At 41.1% G+C, this 20296-nt stretch overlaps 1 protein-coding gene across 3 annotated transcripts in view; it reads right to left on the bottom strand.

The window, feature by feature from the left end:
* Positions 1 to 20296, bottom strand: part of Snx25 (sorting nexin 25) — a 96647-nt gene that overhangs the window by 40386 nt on the left and 35965 nt on the right. For 2 of the 3 annotated variants that reach the window (XM_013110849.3, XM_005066667.4), the window contains exons 4-5: positions 18633 to 18805; positions 17098 to 17284 (exon numbers count right to left, since the gene is read on the bottom strand). The exons of the other annotated variant lie outside the window; for it this stretch is intronic. In XM_013110849.3, coding sequence (XP_012966303.2) covers positions 17098 to 17284; positions 18633 to 18805 — 360 coding nt within the window. The remainder of the gene's footprint in view (positions 1 to 17097; positions 17285 to 18632; positions 18806 to 20296) is intronic. 3 annotated transcript variants of the gene reach the window in all.

Below are 20296 nucleotides of genomic sequence, written 5' to 3'. Positions count from 1 at the left end.
GAAAAAATACAGGAAAATTTCCATATCAGGTGGCAGGTGCAAGCCTAGGGCTGTGACTATTTTTGAGTGATTTTAACTGGGCTTTAGAAATAAAATTTTGTTTTGTGATAGATTAAGGTTCCACTATGTATCCCTGGCTGTCCTGGAACTATGTAGACCAAGCTGGCCTCGAACTCAGAGACCCACCTGACTCTTCCTCCAGAGTGCTGAGATTAAAGGTGTGTGCCACCAACACCCAGCAAGAAATAAAGTTCTTAAGAATCACTCAGTGGTTACTAGGTATTTCCCTAACCAAATGATCTGTCCTGAGTGCTTCATATCCTCTATTTATAATTTTATTTAGAGGTTTTCCACAATAAAGCCAATTAGCATTAGTTCTTAAGACACTAACTTTGGGCAAGCCTGGTAGTGCAGATCCCAGCTCCTGGGACTAAGACAGGAGGATCACAAGTTTGAGGCCAGCCTGGACTATACAGTGAGTAAGGGACCAGGCTGGGAAGTCTAGGGAGACCCTGTCTCAAAATGTAAAGGAAAAAACATCTTGTGACACAGCTCAGTGACAGAGCACATTGCCTAATATTCACAAGGCCTGCTTTAAAATAAACAAACAAGTAAACAAACAACAACAAACCATTGCTGCCTTTTAGGGCAAAAAACATACAACATTCTTCAGCTTTTCAAAATCAAAGGAGACACACAAATTTATTAAAATCAAAGCTATCTATAAATCCCTCACTAAGCTGTATCTTTTTTATTTCTTCAGCTACCCTGATGTCTGACTCTTGCCATCACAAAGGCAAGCTGTTATTAGCATTGCCACCCTGTCACCTCTAGACTGTGGCAGGCGCTGACAGTTAACGCAGTTTTATCAGGGAGAGCAATGTACTTAGCCCCAAACACCGGAGCAGTGTGGGGTGATTATCCAGCGGTCTTTTCGTAGAACAGAGTAACTCAACTGGCAAGGGTGGGACTCCAGAGAGCATTCTCAGGGGGCAGACTTCATAGAGAAGCCCCTGATGCATCTCTGCTTCTTTATTACTGTTCTGTGTGAAGCCAGGATCAGGATGCCTCTGGACAAAGGGTCATCAGCCACCTCCATCCTTCAAGAACCATAAAGACAAGGCCACATGCTAAGGATGGTGAAGCAGGCAGACAAGTAGACCATAGGTCTCCAGTGGCATCCCCTATTCCATAAAATCAGCCCCACAGTGACTGGTTCAGGGTGTGTTTCCTACAATGGTGTTGGGGGAAGCACACCAAAAAAACAAAACATAAAAAAAAAGCTGCCGGGTGGTGGTGGGTGGCGCACGCCTTTAATCCCAGCACTCAGGAGGCAGAGGCAGGCGGATCTCTGTGAGTTCGAGGCCGGGCTGGACCGACAGCCTCCAAAATAATACAGAGAAACCCTGTCTCGTAAAATAAAACCAAAAAGAAAAAAAAAAGCTAGTTGTAAGTCATTGTGTGTGTGAACCTGCCTTGTGGCCAAATGTCATCTCAACTACAAGAGGGAGGGCTCTTTGAGAACTCCATACATAGCAGGACATGGTGGCCCACGCCTTTAATCTCAACACCTTGGGAGGCAGAGGCAGGTGGATCTATGTGAGTTCAAGGCCAGCCTGATCTACAGAATGAGTGCCAGGAAAGGCTCTAAAGCTGCACAGAGAAACCCTGTCTTGAAAAAGCAAAAAAAAAAAAAAAAAAAAAAAAAGGCCACACTTCCTCACACTGTACTATGAACAAACAAATGAAAATAGTAAGTCTAAAAATCGATGACACATTTTTGAATGCAAGGTAATACTGTCACTTTGTCTATGAAGAAAAGATTCTTTTTTTCATTACATCTAATTATGAAGCCATTAAAGACAGGGGTAGTGTCTGTTTTCCTCCTCTTGGACCCAGGTAGGCACTAAACACACAGTAGGGATTCAATAAGTATTAATAAGCTAAACTAGCAAGACTTAATGTCTCTAACATTTAATGGACACACAATTTGTTCTTGGATATTCTTGGTGATTCATGCTTTGGAGCAAACGAGTCGGGGATGGTACTGAAGAAATACACACCATCTGCATAAAGAGTTAATGCAGGAGCTAGCATTCACACGTGTAGGAGCTAGGCTTCATTTGTCCCCACAATAGATGCTACAGTCACCCCTCCACTGAAAAGGGGGACAGTGAAGCTCAGATGGGCTAAGAAATGCATGCTTGTAAGGACTACAGCTAGGATGACAATTGAGGATTGCCTGACTTAAGCACCATGCTGCTAAGCATTCTCCCGCTTTTCTAAAACTTAATATAGGTCCAAGCTTACCTTGTCAAAGGCTTTTTAAAGTATGTAAGCATGGCCGGTGCCAGACAGAGAACTCCCAAACTGACTGCCTTCAACATCCCTATGGACAACAAGTTCCTGCCTAATCAGACCATAAGACTCCCAGCACACTCCAGCCCTGTCCTGACTCCCAACCTTGCTCTCCTGTTCCTCCCCGCTCTTGTACACAATGGTCTCTTCTTATCTGCTCAAATCCCATTAGTTCTTAAACACTGAGGTCACGACCATTCCCCCCTGACGCTAAGGATCTTTCTTTCATGGAGGACTTAATGCTACAACTGGTTTTAAACCCACTCACCTCTAGCCTGAAGACCATCCTTACTGATTTACTGCTTATATCCACCTGTGATGGGTCTGTGACGCTGGTTATTGCACACAGCACAGGTCTCACATCTCCAGGGGCTCCCAGCAGCCCAAGGCTGTCTTCCTCCCGAGGAGGCTCTGGTCACACTGGTGTGAGTTTGGTTCCAGAACCAAGAGAAAGTTGTAGACTTTGCCTTGATTGGACCAGCATAGATGCTGATGTGTTTATTCAAAATGACAGTGTAAACTCAAGAATGAAGAAGAGCAGGCTGGTGAGATGACTCAGGAGGTACGGGGGCTTGCTGCCAAGTCACTAAGACTCCAAGTCTGACAACACTGATCCCTAGGTCACACATGGTGGAGGGAGAGAACCGACTCCTGTAAGATGTCTGCTGACCTCCACAGCTATGACATGTGTGCATCATAATACACAACAAATAAATGTAGTAAAATTTACAAGCTCTTTTAATTAAAAAGAAATAACATGACCCGAATTCAACTGCTTCCCAACTCTAGCAGTTATCCTGCCTAGTGTCTCTTCTGTTATGGACAAGGCACTGTCACACAAGACACATCCCTTGCTCCTCGGAGTGCTACCTTACCTCTCTTGCATTTTAATTGACAAATTAGGCTAAGCAAACTTGGAGCAGGTTGATATTTATGAATGCTTCCCACTGAACTGAAACACTAGAGAAGCAGTGAGCTCCAAGGCAGCCCACAGATTGTCACACTTCTAACCACTGCTCACAGCAGGCCTGGAGCCTTAAAATGTTGACCTCAAAGTCACCTACACAGTCTATCCCTCCCTGTCTGTCTCTCTGATTCTGCCCCATCTGTGTGTGTGTGTGTGTGTGTGTGTGTGTGGAGAGAGAGAGAGAGAGAGAGAGAGAGAGAGAGCACATGCTTCATTTCTTTTTTTATTTAAATTAGAAATAAACTTGCCTCACATGTCAATCCCAGCTCCCTCTCCCTCCCCTGCCTCCCACCCCCACCAATCCCCCACCCAATCCCCACTCCACTCTCCAGGGAGGGTAAGGCCCTTCATGGGGGAATCTCTAAAGTCTGTCATATCATCCAGAGTAGGGCCTAGGCCCTCCCCCATGTGTCCAGGCTGAACGCTTCATTTCTTAAATACACTTTACACAGACTTTATTAGTTTTGAGTTTTCTGGGCATATACATGCTGCAACGTCTTAGGACAACAGAAGATGGAAGAGACCTTAGCGTGGGGTAAATAATTGGGTAAACAGTTTGAAATACTATTTTAGATTCTAACTACCAAGGCAGGTGGACCTCTGCTGAGTTTGAGGCCAGCCTGACCTACATAGTAAGTTCTAAGCCACCATGGCTATTTAGTGAGAACCTGTCTCAAAAATAAGTAAATAATAAAATCAAGGATGGAGAATGGAATACCATACACAAACATCTAAGAAAATCCAAACATTTTCAAAGAGTTGTTTTCAGAATTGTCAAATACTAGGAACAACATGTCAGAAGATTCCAGTTAAAGCACATGAGGAAAAGAAAACATGGGGATTTCAGCCAGCTAAACTGACCCTAATAGAAGGATCTCCTGGATGATTTAGAACAGGCTCAGAATGCGTAATAATGTGAGCTTTGACATGTGTCGTCACTGTGTTCCAGCCCCATTTCTAAGATATATTGTATCACTCTGGAAAAACTAAAGTGTCTAAATAGCGTTGGAAGGAGTTCTGCCTTATAGAGCTGTTGTGCAGGCTAACTTGGATGATGGGTTATGACATTTGGAACAGTGCCTATCTCAGTGAGAGTTCAGTAACTGTCAATCATTACTGTTGATCCTCACCACCATCGATGATTCTTCAGATGTGTATCACCTAGGGATTCGTGCGTGCACACGTGTGTGAGAGAGAGGTGAGGGTGAATAAAGTTTTAATGTATCCATGCTTTTTCCTAATTAAAAAGGTGTTTTAGTCCTGAGGTCTCAGACCAGGTTTACACACTGGGGTCTCTAACTACAATAAGAACTGCTGTGGAGGGGCTGGCTGTGTGGGGAAGATTAGTTCTGCAAAATCTAAAGAAGAATCACTTGATAGGCTCAAAGGCTTTGAGGGAACCAGGGCCCAATTTCCTCTGGAACCATAAGCTTTAAGGAAAAATAGACATGGTCTGCTATGTGCAGAAATCTTTTAGCTGAAGTACTGTGTCTCAATCATAAATTGAAGGAGTTTCTGTGTGTTAAACCGACCTGGACCTCCAGTCAGAACCAGGGTGTATCCTTCCTACTGATACAACTCAGTCAAGTTTCTGAGAGTCTAAAATTTGAAAAAAAAATCTCAGTGACTAATCAAACTCTAGATGTGGGGATCATAATGGTATTTTATGGCTGCAGTGTCTACAAGGGAGAAATATTGTCTCCTGCTACTTCATAGCTGGTTTAGAGTCTGTTACTCCAGCCTGATAATGGTTAGACAGACTTTATTTTCTCAAAGTGAGTCAATCTTTACTTTCTCTAAAATAACTTATGTTCACTGAAGAAAATAAAAAAATATACAAAGCACAACACTGAGAGTTAACCTCAACTCAAATCTGGCCTCAGTTTTTTGTTTGTTTGGTTGGTTGTTTTGCTTTGTAAGATTTATAAGACATATTATCTTAGAGTTCTTTTATCCATTTAAGGTTACTTTTGGGGCTGGAGAGATGTCTCAGTAGTTAAGAGTGCTTAATGCTCTTTCAGAGGAACTGAGTTTGGTTCGCAGAACCCATGAAGTTCACAGCCCCCTGTAACTCCAGCCCCAGGGGTCCAACACTGTGTTCTGACCTATGAGGATAATTCACACACACACAAATACACACGAATAAAAATACATTAAGTCTTTAAACATCATATTCATGGGAGATGCCATGTTTAAATATTCCTGTGTCATCGGTAGTATACAATATGGATGTACCAATTTCTCTAAAACTAAATCTTTATTGTTAAGTGTTATTCAAAATTTTTCTCTATTTTTAATAAGCCTACAAAAACAAAACAAAAAGCACAACATTCATGGAAAAAAATCTTTCCAAAAATCCATGATTATTTTCTTAGGATAAATTATGCAAGATAATTAGATAAAAAATTATGAACATTTTCACATTAATAAGACAGCATTACATAAAGCAGTTTAGACATCTGCCACAGGCATGGGACATTATTATGACTACAAGAATGGCACAGTCTTTATTTCTTGTGTTTCTGGGCCCTGCTGAGAGTTAACAGTCTGCAGCTCTTTGCTGGAGGCAGCTCTTGGTGGTACTGGGCACAGTACTGCCCAGGCACAGGCTGAAACGGAGTACGTTGGACTTAGAGGAGGAAAGGGACTTTTCTACCAAAGGAAGTTTCAGTCCTGTTCATCCTTCTGTTTTGCAAAAGGTAACTCCACAAAGGACAGAGACATGCTTAAGCTTTTCTCGTGCATGACGCACACTGAAAGTGATATCTGAACAGAACTTTGGAGCAATGAACCCTACCAACCACCACAAGGGTGAGGAAACCCAACTCAGTGAGCTACAGTGGGTAGGAAGTTCAGGACTGGAGCAGCTCAATGAGGTGTCGTGACTGACATAAACATGTACGATGTCCCCTTCGCCTCTGCATACATACAAATAATTGGAAATACTCATTAACGATTTCCACAGTAAGACCCTATCTACTAGCTGTAAAAAGAGTGTATCCGTTTATGATTAGAGAACCTTATTTTCAGATTTCTGTCTATGATTTCTTTTCTTTTTTTCTTCCTTTTTTTCTATTTGAGTTAGAAACAAACTTGTTTCACAAGTCAATCCCAGCTCCCTCTCACTCCCCTCCTCCCCTGCCCCCTCACCAGGCCTCCCCAGACCACACCCAATCTCCACTCTGATCCCCAGGAAGGGTGATTTCTATCATCATAAACAACTCAATGTTCCTACAGATCCATTTTCTAGGATCCAGAAGCTATAGACATTACATGCTATAGAAATTATCAAAGCCATGTTGTCTCTGCCTGTGTCCTTTAATTAACCTGGAGAAAGCCACACTGTTGTTATCTGTAGAGTTTCTCCTGTATAGTGCATATCTGTATGCTATATATCGGTCTAATGTGCCTGGTGTTTTCTGAGGGTCACTACTGTCACTGTTGTTCACTTATATAGTATGCACACAGTACCACTATCTTTGGTTTTACTCTCAATGCTTACATTTTATATTTCTGTTCAGAGTGTTTACTGAACAGTACTTTGCTGCTGAGTTTTACAGTTTATTTTGGAATTCTCTAATGATTTTTACAATACATTTTGTGTATATTTTACCTGAAGTAAGATACGGTGTTACCTTATCTTATCAGTTAATCCTATTGAAGTCACAATCTGAGAATCGTGTTGCCTGCTCCTGACAACTGCTAATTTTACTTTTAGCCCTTACTGGAAACACAGAATGGGTTCCAAGGAAAGTGTCCTGAAGACAGGGTGTCACTGTAGCATTGCACTGACCTCAAATCTGTCCCAGATACTGAGATGGCCGGCCTGTAACACCACGTCTGACTTTCTATAGGACATGTGAGCCCATGTTCTTGCTACCTTAGAATCATGAATGAACAATGTAGGGTGGCTTAGGAAAAGATTTCTTTTTAATTATTTGTATGCATTTGTGTATTTATCTCTGTGTGGTACACACACATGACTACAGGCACCCTCAGACACCAGGGGTGATGGAGCCCTTGGATCTAGAGTATAGCACTTGTGAGCTGCCCAACAAGACTGATAAGAAGGAAACATGGATCCTCTGGAAGTACAGCAAGTACTCTCTTACTGCTGAGCCATGTTTGAGATTATATTGCTTACACACATAAAAATGAGTTCTCAATTATCTAACAGTAGTCAAATTGTCATTTAATCTCTATCTTATTTCTTGATCACAAATGGTTCAAACCTCAGAATAAAGAAAGGCATTGTCAGCCAGGCAGTAGTGGTGCACACTTTTAATCCCAGCACTCGGAGGCAGAGGCAGGCGGGTCTCTGTTAGTTCGAGGTCAACCTGGTCTACAGAGCGAGTTCAAGGATAGGCAAGATTACATGGAGAAACCCTGTCTTGAAAAATCAAAAAGAAAGAAGAAAAAAAGGGGGGGAAGCATTACCACTGGGTCTCAGCTAGTCCCCAAGCTTAGCATTGCACTTCAGTTAGGAACTAGTAATCAGTGAGTGTCCACAACAAAAACTATCTGATTTGCAGTCCTTGCCCTATAGGCTGTAACAACAATAATGGCTACAGCTAACAATCAGGACTGTGCAAGGTTGAGCTAGGTGCTGTGTACAAACTGACTTGCGGTGAGTAGTTATTCATAAGGCAATACACAACCACAGTGCTGTTCCAAAGAGAAGCACACAATGAATTCTCTCAACTTCAGAGATAGCAAACTTACTTCACCATGTCTTCATCAAATTTCACACTGCACTAATGTTGACTTCTCTTTCCTCCTCATTCTAAATGGGCATGTCTTCAGACACACTCAACTCCTGTGCCCTCTGCCATATAAGACACCAAGAGAACAGATTCTACTAGAAACTGATGTTTCTACTTCACAGAAAACAAAGACTTTCAGAGCACATTTTCCTAAGAAATCCCACATCAGCCCATGGTTTCTTAAAACTAAATTTATACTCATTATTCTTTTCATAAAATTTTTCCAAGAGTTGCCATTTTATACTGATTTCTCATCTCCTGTCCACCCACACTAGTCGTTTGCTTAGCAATTATGCCTGCTGACTGATTTCCGATACGCTCTACGAGTTTGTCCTGAAGCATGCTCAATCTCTTCTTTTATGTTCCTTTACAATGAAATCTTACTCTATTACTCATAATTCACAATATGTTTTGAGAGTCATTGTTCAAAAACAGTAAGTGTTCAAGCAATTTATATTCTTCACAAAGCCATGCAATTTAAATAATTTGAATACATTATCTTCATGTAAAAATGCCAAGGTGTGGTTAGACTTTGAGCCTCCAAAGACTTCATTACCTAGAGTACTTTGTCTCCAGTTTATAGCACTGTTTTGAAGGTGATGGGGCCTTTGAAGTGAGGACCTGGATGGCAGAATTAGTTACTAGGAGTGTGTTTCTGAATCTTATATTCACCCTGGTACCAACTAGTACCCTCTGTTTGTTCCTGGTCCACAAAAATGTAAACAGTTGTCACATGCTCTAGTCATCATAAATGGAGATACTCAAGATGACAGGGTAAAGTCCCTGAAATGATGAACCAAAGTAAATCTCCTCCCTTGTGTTGTTTCTCTCAAGTATTTTTGACCATAATAATGCAAAAGTACCACATACAATCGCCAAAACCAATTTAGAGATTTAAAAAATTTCCTAGCATACATACAAAGAGAAAATAGCAATTCCATTCTATAACAAACTCTGACTGCTGAAGTTAATAATCCACTATGCCCTTGCCCATTGGGAGAGAAAATACCACCTCAATTTCAGTATGCAAAAGAGAAACAGTTATTTTTTCTTTGCTAAGCTAAATAATCTTCTATCTCCATAATTTTAAACATTTTACTCTAAAGTGTTCTTCATACAGAGTGTTTCAATCTTCACCTTTCTCTTTAAACAAGGGGCCAGAAATAAATCTAGAACTTAAAAAAAAATCTAATGATGACTGGGTGGGTCACCAACAAGAGCATGGCAGTGATAAGCTGGTAGTCTACTGCTGTCTTAGTAACAGGCCAGGGTACCGCTGGTGTCACTGTTCTCTTAAAGAATTACTGCCAGTAAAGACTCCCAGTGATCCCCAGGAGGACAGGTCACTGATGACTTCTACCTACCTGTTAGCAACTCACCTGACTTTAAATATGCAATTTAAAGTCAAGGAGACCTGAGCTCAGATCCAAGCTCTACTTACTGACTATATGATCTTGGCTGAGTCACTTTACTTCCTTTAACCACGGAATGAGAATAATATTACCTAATTTACATGGTTATAATAACCAGGTAAGATGATCCCTATAAGAAACACAACACTGGGCTCAATATATAGCATGATAGACACTGAACAACGGTAGATTAAAAAGTGTTTGAAAATGCTTTAAGTTTGGCAAATGCCCAGTTCAGAAAAGCTGAATTTTCTAATGCTAGCACAACAAACATCTATTGTATCTCACTAAATTATAAGCATATGGTACAGTAGCACAATTAGCTATTGCTTATACCATATCCATTCTTTACTCCTTAGTAATAGAACCCTCCATTTAAAAAACACTGGGTCTGTGGGTATACAAAGTAAGATATTGTAGACAAACATAATCATATACACAGAAATGTCACACAGTAGCTTTCAGAAATTTAACAAACACCGAGTGCAAACATGTCAGTATCTTTTATCCTTGCCTTTGACCTGTCCCTGGCAGTAGGATGTGATGGCTGTCATTGTGGACAATGAAGACTCTCTGGGATGCCCTAAAGATGGCAAAGCACTGAGTTGGGAGAGCCATGGTGGTTTGAGCCCCTGTACTAATTCCAAATGCCTACTGTACAATTTACCTGTTGTAAAATATTATGTACGCTGTGCTACTTTGCCTGTCTAAAACACCTGATGGCTTAATGAAGAGCTGAACAGCCAACAGCAAGGTAGGAGAAAGGTTAGGCAGGGCAGAGAGTATAAATAGCAGAGAAAGGAGCAAGAGAGAACAAGGAAAGGAGGATGTCAGGAGCCAGCTACTCAGCCAGCCATGGAGTAAGAGTGAAAGTAAGATTACAGAAGAAAAGGAAAAGGCCCAGAGGCAAATGGGAGATGGGACAATTTACGATAAGAAAAGCTGCAAGAAACAAGCCAAGTTAAGGCTGGGCATTTATAAGAAAGAATAAGATTCTGTGAGTGTGATTCGTTTGGGAACTGGGTGTTGGGCCCCCAAAAGAGTAGAGTAAAAACCAAACAACTACATTTACCTTTTAAGAAGTAAATACTGCCATTGGTAACAATAGATTAACCTGAAAGACACTGTGCTAAAATGAAATAAGGCAAACACAGGCAAGCACTGTATGATCTTCCTTTCAAGGCGGAACAGTAAAGTCAAACTCGGGCTGAAAGATGGCTCAATGAGCAAAATGTTTGCTTCAGGACAGCCAGGACTACACAGAGAAACCTTGTCTTGAACAAAAAAAAAAAAAAAAGAGAGAGAGAGAGAGAGAGGAGGAGAGAGCCTGACTCTTCGGACTGTTCATTCAGGTTCTGTGTTTGTCCCAACGACAGAAGCCTGATTACCTAATATACTCACCAGACCAACTACATAAAAATTCCTGGCAGAAGGCCCAGGTATCTGTAGATTTCTGTTGAGGAACAAAAATATTTCATTCAAGTACATTCTACAAATACACTGGAGCACTACCAACATAGATAAGCACTGGATGGTGTCCAGGGACGCAATGTGTCTATTCCTTTGCTAAGAGTTCTGTAAGGGCAGAACCGTTCACCTCTCCTCCACTGTGTACGTGGACTCACTTCATCTTCAAAATGAAGGAACATTCAGTTGCTTCCCTAGTATGGCCCTGATGTGTTTTACTAACAACTGTACCTGCACTCTGAGCTCTGGTTTGATTTCCTGGACTACGCATTTGTTCTCTAGTGTCCTGCAGCTAAGAAGCCACTCACATGTTTAGTTCCTGCAGAAGTATAGATCACTACTTCTAGAAAACTACAAAAAGTTCACAATACTGTCCCAGTCTAGCCATAGATAGCATTGTTGCTTCAAACTCTTGGAACCTAGAGAAGAAGGAAAGCAAACCGCCGTAAGGACAGAGGGCTATTTCTGTCATTTTAGTAAAACCCGCATGAGTGTGGTACATGGCCAGGGTTATGGGCTACCAGTGTGTGCACTGGAAAGAGGTGTCTCTAGCCCTAACAACCCCATGGGACTATCCTAGTAACACTATGAGAGCATCCTATACTGACACAGAAAATAACTACATTATCCCCGAACTATAAATACTACCTTCAAGGGGTTTACTTCATCTCTTAAATGCATTCCAGCCTAAAAGAATCAAATGACTCTTTCCTTTAGAGAATATGCATCATCTCCCAAATATGGAATATATAAAACTAAATGATTTCATCAGCTCCTTAGCCTAAATAAAGCACATTTGCTGCCTAAGGCAGCATATCTTCCGTTTCCATGAGAGTCATTTGAATACGGTGACCTAAACACTAATAAAGTCAGACAGCAGAGTGCTCTAATTGTACCAGAAAAGCATCTAAAGAGATCCGATTATGATCAAATAAAGCAAGTCCATTAGTGTCTGCAGACTGATAAGTCTCAGCTCTGTCAACTAAACAAGCATCTAATGAAAAGTTGTTTGCATAGTCAGTAACAGTATAAACAGATCTGATCCTTAAGTAGAGAGAGATTTTATATTAAACAATAGTTAACTACGTACAAAGATTATGTAGACAATATCATCTACATTTTGAAGCACGGTCACTGCTCTTATAGTCATCCTTGTGGTCTTCTGCAGATACTGTTGTACAAGACACAGAGAATAAAGCTTAGCTACAGCTCTGTCCTTAGGATAAGCTTAATTCATCATAGATAAAAGATACCCTAGCACATGTCAAACAGAAATGTCTGAAATCCTATGCAGCAAAGCCCAAGAGCAGCCTCACAGTGCCAACAGAAGGTGCCTTGAGATATGCGGTGTTTCAGAGGCATGCATTCTAAAGGTAACTCTGAATGCATTCAACAATCAAGAAAAAGGCCTGCAGTGGTATTTTCTCCCATGGTTCTTTGCCAAGCTTGCTGTAGGGGCTAGAAACACTTCTGGATTACCATTGTAATCCCCCCAACTACGATTGTCAGTGGCATATTACACTTTGAGAAAATAATTTTAATTAAATTTTTATCACCCCAAATAGCTTTCTCTGTGGCATTTTCATTTATATATTTTTAACATGCGTTTGTTGTATGTTAATGTCTTTGTATGGAGGCCCAAGAGTGATGTTAGGTTCTTTCTCAATTGCTCCCTAGTCTCTCCCTAGACCCAGGACTCATCATTTGGTATAGCCTTGCTAGCCTGCTTGCCCAGCAATTCCCCACCTCTGCACTGGAGAGTGAAGGGAAGCTGCCATGGCTCCTCATTTGGGATAGCCTGGCTAGCCTGCTTGCCCAGAAATTCCCCACCTCTGCACTGGGGAGTGCAGGGAAGCTGCCATGGCCACCCAGACTTTAGATGGGTACTGGGGATCCAACCTCCAATTCCCACACTGGTATACTAGGAATTTTACTTACTGAGCCATCTCCCTAGTCCCTTTATGTATCACCATTCTATCTGCTCCCTTGTTCCACAATTTTATATAAGAGGGGTTTCAGCTCTTCTACACTTGACCTTAGCCAAAAGGCTAAGAAGCAACAGAGAAATTTTGGTTGTATTAAAAGAAGACATCAGCAAATTTCCCAAGACACATATATGGCACTGAAAACTTCTAAAGGGGTGGATGTCAAAAAGAAAAGTGCCATCCAACTAGATTCTTCCATTACTTCAAAATAATTAACCCTGGAAGTGTATTTTGCTTCTAAAAGACTAGGTACTTAAAAGAGCTTGGATATCTACCCCAAGTCCTCTTCCTACTAATTCTGTAAGCAGCCAGAAGTACAAAGCCTAAGCACACCAAAGGAGAGAAAGGATAAGCTGCATGGAAGAGGGATATACAGTAGTGGCTGGCCTTGTGGTGCCTGTGCTCCTCCTTGACAAGTACTCTATAGGGGCATGTGGTGGCAAGAAGAGGGGAGTGAGGAATGGGTAACATTTACTGTACTCTAGACAGTCACTGACAGTGCTCTTGAAGTGTTACTGATGATGCTCAGTGGTGACTCAAAGGGCCAACACCCCAAGTGTCCATTATCTGATGAACTAGCACGTAAGATGTGATATATTCATCCATTGACATTATTCGGAGTGCTGCATATACAACAGTGTTGATTAACCTTGACACCATTTTGCTTGAGTGCAGCAGCCAGACACATTCATTTAGATGAATACCCAGGACGGGCAGGAATGAAGAATGAAAGCAGATTAGTGGCTGCCAAGAGCTGAAAGGAGGAGACGAGTGGGAAGTGACTGCTTACGGTGTAAGACTTCTCTTGAGGACAGTAAAAATAGTCTGGAAAATTAGAGGCATTAGTTAGGCAGTCTGAATACATGACAAGAACCACTGAACTGTACAGTTTAAAATGATGTACTTTATAGTGTGTGAATTATCCCATGTAGGGAGAGACCAAGGTACCTGTAGCGCTGACCGGAACCTCAAGTGAGAGAGTCCCCTTCCTCTTAGCTCTTTAACCCCCTGCATCTTCTACGTACCTGTGACCACGCCTAAACAGGCATGGTCAGTGCTACAGGTACCTAAGATCTCTCCCTACAATCCCACATTTGTGGAAGAAGAAAAAAGCATTCTTCAATCCAGCACTTCTGCTGTCTGAGTCTCTCTGCTTAGGAGACATTGTGTAGCCCTCTCTCAGTGCTGCCCTCTTGATAAAATGAAGAGGACTTAAGTTGTCACACATAAAAGGGAAGAAAGGGAAAAAATGGAACCTGAGCTTCCATTGTAATCTTTGGTCAACTGAAGCCATCTGAAGCCATCTGTCGTGTTCTTACTATGATTCACTCATCCAGGAAGAGAAGATGCCACGACATTCTCATTGAGTGGGCAATTCTCCTAAATGGCAAACTGCAGCATTCCCACAAACCTAAGCTTTTGGCTAATACATTTTATGAATAAACTGTGGGACTGGAGAGATGCTTAGTGGTTAAGAACATTTACAGTTTTTGCAAAGGACCTGAGTTCAGTCTCTAGCACCCACATGGTGGCTTAAAACCAACTGTAACTCCAGTTCTAGGACATCCAATGTCTTTTTCTGGGATCTGAGGATACCTGGCACTCACACAGTGTGTGTGTGTGTGTGTGTGTGTGTGTGTGTGTGTGTGTGTGTGTGTGTGTGTGTGCAGGCAAACATTCATACACATAAAATAAATGTATCTAAAATTTTATTTAAAAAACCATCAATTCTTACCACTGTTCATTTCATAGCAGAAATTGTGCTCAACTGCAAAATGGTAGGTGGGACTACAGAACCAGTCGTCAGGCTGGAGACATGTCTCGGTGGGTAAAAGCACTTACCACATGAAACCAGGCATGGCAGAGTGCATCTGCAACCTCAGCATTACCAAAGGGAAATGGAAGATGGGTAGCTTGGTACACACAGGGGCAAACAAGAGACCCTGCTTCAAACAGTGGGAGGCAGGACTGCCCTATGAGAAAGTCAATACTTGATCATTTAAAATGATCAGTTCTGATTTTTAAAATCTCTTTGAAAAGTTGTTATCACGCTTGACTGTGTCACCAGTATGTAATGCCAGAATCCTTCAGTATACAAAATCCAAGATTCATCCACGAGCCTAGGACAACAGTGAACTGTGATGGCTTCACTCAATCCGCCACTTTGGACTTTAGGCTGCTGTCTTAAACTTGCCTGAAATTGCCAAACTGTCTATATGTGATTTTTTTTCTGAAAAAAAAAATGTTCACTAGAAGAAAATTGGTTAAGAATTCAGATTTTTACGTTTCTGGACATAAGGTATCTCTCCTAAACAGTATCCTAATGAGAAATGATAACTCCACAGAGGATGATCAAATCACACATGGCACACAGGAAGTTGGTTAAAAGCGTCAGATACCCAGGGGTGGTGGCGCACGTCTTTAATCCCATCACTCAGGATGCAGAGGCAGGTGGATCTCTAAGTTCGAGGCTAGCCTGGTCTGTAGAGTAATTCCAGAAGAGCGAGGGCTACACAGAGAAACTGTCTCAAAAACAACAAAAGAGTCAGAAGAATATACAGGTACAGGCTTGAACAGCACTCCCAGACAGAAAATGAGCTCAGTGTGAATGCAGGACTTAGGAAGAAGCAACACAAGTGTGTGACTGTCAGACTCTTTTTGTTTTATTGACACAGTCTTGCTATGTTGCCTAGTCCCCCTGCCTTAGTCTCTGGCACACTAGGATCCAGTGTGTGCTACCACACCCGATTCTATGAGCTCTATTTTCAAAAGAAGCCATGGTAAGAAGGATCTATAAGTGGACAGAACCTGTAAAGTGGGGTAACAAATATCGACTACTAGCTATTGAGTTCTCTATCTGCTCAAGTGCTACACTTCTCAAGATGGAATTCATCAATTCAGACATAGATAATATATACTATTCTATATAACATATACGATATGGCACATTTACCATTATTCATGAGAAAAGATGCATAAATAAGATTCCCAGGTAAAATGCTCATGATATGATATTACTTATAGACAAAGCTATACAGTAGAAATGGTCATTATACATTGGTGAGACCAAGACCAAGGGGGACATCATTGGTTAGAACACTGCAAGTCTTGCTGGGCGTTGGTAGTGCAAGCCTTTAATCCCAGCACTCAGGAGTCAGAGGCAGGCAGATCTACAAAGCAAGTTCCAGGACAGCCTCCAAAACAATACAGAGAAACCCTGTCTCAAAAAGTAAACAAACAAACAAAAAAGAAAAACAGCAACAACAACAACAAAAAAGAACACTGCAAGTCTCCTATGCAGTGCACTCTCAGAGCAGAAGATTATAGATTCAGGCTGTCTCACTGTCAACCCTCATCCAAAGGAAGGATGGCATATCTAACATCTCTGAATAGTTCCAATGTACAATTTTGGGTTAATATTTTACTTTCTTATTAACGATTTACCAAAATTATTAATAAAAATGAAAATTGACACACCAGAGTTTCCTTGTCTTCCCAATACCATTTGGGAACATTAAATAAAAAAAGTAATGGGGAAACAAGCCTAGAAAAGCCACAAACTATATGAAACCAAATAATCACAATACATATGCCTATATGAGAACAAAAACATTTCAAAGATACCCTCCCTTATAAGTGATGCCTGCGATATTTTCAAATGTGACTTCTCAAAATAATTTAGTTAGGAAGCCCTTGTTTCTGGGCCCTAGCCTCTCTATTTTCTAAAACAAATGAAAATCAATACAATGTTGTACATTGTCATTTAAAACAACAACAAATTTAAAACCATTATTATCAAATTCTTAGGAAAACCTAATGCCTTGAAAATTTTTAATCCTAATTCCTCTATTAAAGAGAAGCTGAATAAATGCAACTGTCACTAAAGGAGAAAATTTATGAGCTGCCTTTATCTCTAGTTCCCTGGGGGGAGAAAAAAAAGCATGCACACAGACACACAAAGGCACAGACACTCACTCACACACACACACACACACGTTCTCACACACATTCTCTCATTCTCTCACTCACATACAGTCACCCCCACCCTCCCCTGCTTCCCCTCCCCCCCACCTCCCCCCCACAGAACTTAGCTAGACAGAGGTGGCCTTCGTGCCACAGCTGGGTTATAACTCAAGGCTAGGTACCTGAGCTGCTTCAAGAACTCCACATCGGAGTTGCTGTTGATGAACTTGATGAACTCCTCATAAGAAGGAGCATATGTGTAGGCTCTCTTGTGGTGCTCATTCATCTGCTCTCTGTACTCCAGCTGGGCAAGGAGCATCTGGTTAATGTAATCAGGGTTACTCAGTAACTCCACTACTGGCTTCAAGACTAGAGGACAGAGGAGAAAGCCACTGGAAAACACATCCTTCTTTAAGGAAACCGATTTCTTATCACAGAACTGAACTGTATGTGGGAAACATTTTCCACTAGCCAAACAGGGGAACGATTTAAGATGTGTGTGTGTACACATGCTTGTACACACACATGACTGCTTACACCTCTGTATATCATTCTGTATACTTTAATGTATAATCTGTGCTTATTTTAACAAACAAGTGAAAAGAACAAGGAAAGAAGTCTTTTAGAATTCACACTGCTAAGAAAACTGTCAAAATTAAGTGTACTGATTTTCCTCACTTTTTTGTAAGGTTCATTTGTTTGCCCATTTAGTCTACCAAAAGATGGATATCTATGTTCCCAAACTGTTCGAAGCAGACATTGGGGAGGAAGCTCTCTAAGGTAAGAACACCATTACAAATCCATCCTACTACATTTAGAGTGCCTTATCTGTGGTTAGAATTCCAGTTGATGGGCAAAGATAAAACAGATATAATTATCATTATTAATGTTGTTATTAGATAAAGGAGATATTTGGCCCCTGTATTTCTCTTATTCAAGATTCTTACTTAGGGAACATTAGTCTTCATCCACCCCCTCTCCCCTTGTAGTGAATGTTTGTGCACATATGGAGGTCAGAGGTCAACATTCAGTGCGCTCTATACTCTCCACCCAACTACTGTATGAGACAGGATCTCACTGACCTGGGAGCCAGAGAGCCCCTAGGGTACACTGTCTCTGCGTTGTGCCCAGCACTGGGACTGCAGAAGTGTGCTGCCACATCTGGCTTTTACAAATTCCGTGCTTGTGCAGCAAGCGTTATAACTACTGAGTCATCTCTCTGCCCCTCTTCCATTTTTTATTCTGGCTAAGTACTTAGCTATACAATTAACTTTAAATGTTTCTTATTATGTTATAGTATAGTACTTATTTATTGAAAGTTCATGAAAGCAGCATACCATTGAAACTCACAGAAAAATATAGTTGAATGCTAATCAGAGTCAGTGTGCATGGGTGCTGTGTGGGAATTTCTTCCTTAACGTATGTGCTGCTGACCAGGATACCTCAAAAACTACTCTAAATGAGTGCTTCCCATGCATACATGAAGAGTGGCTTTCCCATGTCAAAATTAATTGCATTGGCAATATAGCATATAAACTTTGAAAATTTATCACAGATGCCCAACACCTTTATGTAATAATTAAACTTGAAATGTCTAAAATTCCTTACAGCCTACATACTCCAAAATATTTAAGCTCTGCACTGTTGTATGAAATCACAATATCTAGCACATTGGTTTGCACACATCACATTAGTAGTATTAATTTTATTAGTCTACCTTTTGTTGTGAGGATTTCTGCGAGCATTATGCGTAAGCTGAGAGACTGGATATCCTTCGAAGGGAGAAGGCAAAACACCAGAACCCGAGAACATGTTTGAAGGAATCTCACTTCTTCATGTGAGTCCTTCAGGCATGCATGTAACACAAAAGGCCTTGGCTGTTCTTCATGTCTGAAAGAACAAATAGCCAAATAAGCAAGCAAACAAATACATAAATGGAAAGAAGTTTCCAGAAACAATTCAATTATACATCATTAGGTAAAAAATATTCCAAATGAGCAACACATTGATTTTAATAACTGCTGCCGTCTCAGAAATTCCAGTAATCAATACTTTCCCTAAACATGGAGTAATTCTGAGAATATGTGCTGGACGAAATGTGAATACACATGATGTAGTTGTTAGTTGTGGTAAACAGGACACAGCTAGGGTCACCAGGAAGAGGGTTCCTAAATAAGGACCTGACTGAAGCACACTGGCTTGTGGGCATGTCTCTGGGATCATTTTCCTTCTTTTTTCTATTTTTAAAGTGATTTTTATTTTATTTCATGTTGACAGACATTTTGCTTACATGTATGTCTGTGAACCACATGTATGCCTGGTTGCAGCATAATAAATAAAAGACCCAGAGACAGATATTGAGGTTCAAGCTTCAAGCTGAAGATCAGAAAAGCAAAGCAGCCAGCCACTAGCTCTTACCTCGGACCAAAGGGGTGATCCTCAGACTGTTCCTGACTTCACTGCTCCTCAGATTCACTTAGACCATTGTGCTGTCCTCAACATGACTAGAGACGAATTCTCAGACTGAATGCTCTACCTGTTATTCCTCTCAAATCCTGAGATTAATGGCATGAGCTCTGATTCACTCTCTAGTATCCCAAGGTGGTCTTGGACTCAAGAGATCCATCTGCCTTTCTTCTGAGTCCTGGGGTTAAAAGTGTGTGTCACCACCATCTGGCTTCTAACTAGAGGCTGACTTTGCCTTCTGAATCCTCAGGCAAGCGTTAATAAATCATAAATAATATATCACTACTCCTGGTGATGTAGAGGGCCAGAAGAAAGTGTTGGATACACTGGAATTGAAGTTACATATGGTTGTGAGCCTCTGTGAGCTGGAAATCAAACCTGGGCCCTCTGGAAGAGCAACAGTGCTCTTAACCACTAAGCCATATCCCTAACCCTGAGAATTTCTTAATTAATGACTAATATGGGAGGGCCCAGCCTGCTGTGGGCAGTGCTGCCCCTGAGCAGGAGGTCCTGGGCCATATTAGATAGTGAGCTGAGCAAGCCTGGAGAGCCAGCCAATAAGCAGTGTTCCATGGTCTCTACTTTTCCTGCTTTGAGGTCTTCCCTGAGCTTCTGGCCTTTCCTCAGCAATGAACTATGTTCAGGAAGTATAAGCCATATAAACTCACTTCTCCCCAAGTTGCTTTTGGTCAGTGTTTACACAGCAACAGAAAACAAAGTAGAATATATGACCTCATTGTATTTTCAAGTGTAATCATAATAACTAGCTTAAGTAGTATCAAAGGTTATATGAACTTCCAAATACTAGCAACAATTCAAAAACAGCATGAGTACCTCTTCAATTAAACTACCTTCAAGTTCCTAGATGAATCTTATTTATTTTTATTTTTTGAAACAGGGTCTTTCTAGGTGGCC

Source organism: Mesocricetus auratus, unplaced genomic scaffold (assembly GCF_017639785.1).
Source record: "Mesocricetus auratus isolate SY011 unplaced genomic scaffold, BCM_Maur_2.0 Super-Scaffold_100026, whole genome shotgun sequence".
In the NCBI taxonomy this organism is placed as follows: Eukaryota; Metazoa; Chordata; class Mammalia; order Rodentia; family Cricetidae; genus Mesocricetus; species Mesocricetus auratus.
The sequence above is the reverse complement of the archived record's forward strand: the minus strand, read 5'-3'. Positions and strand labels throughout refer to the sequence as shown.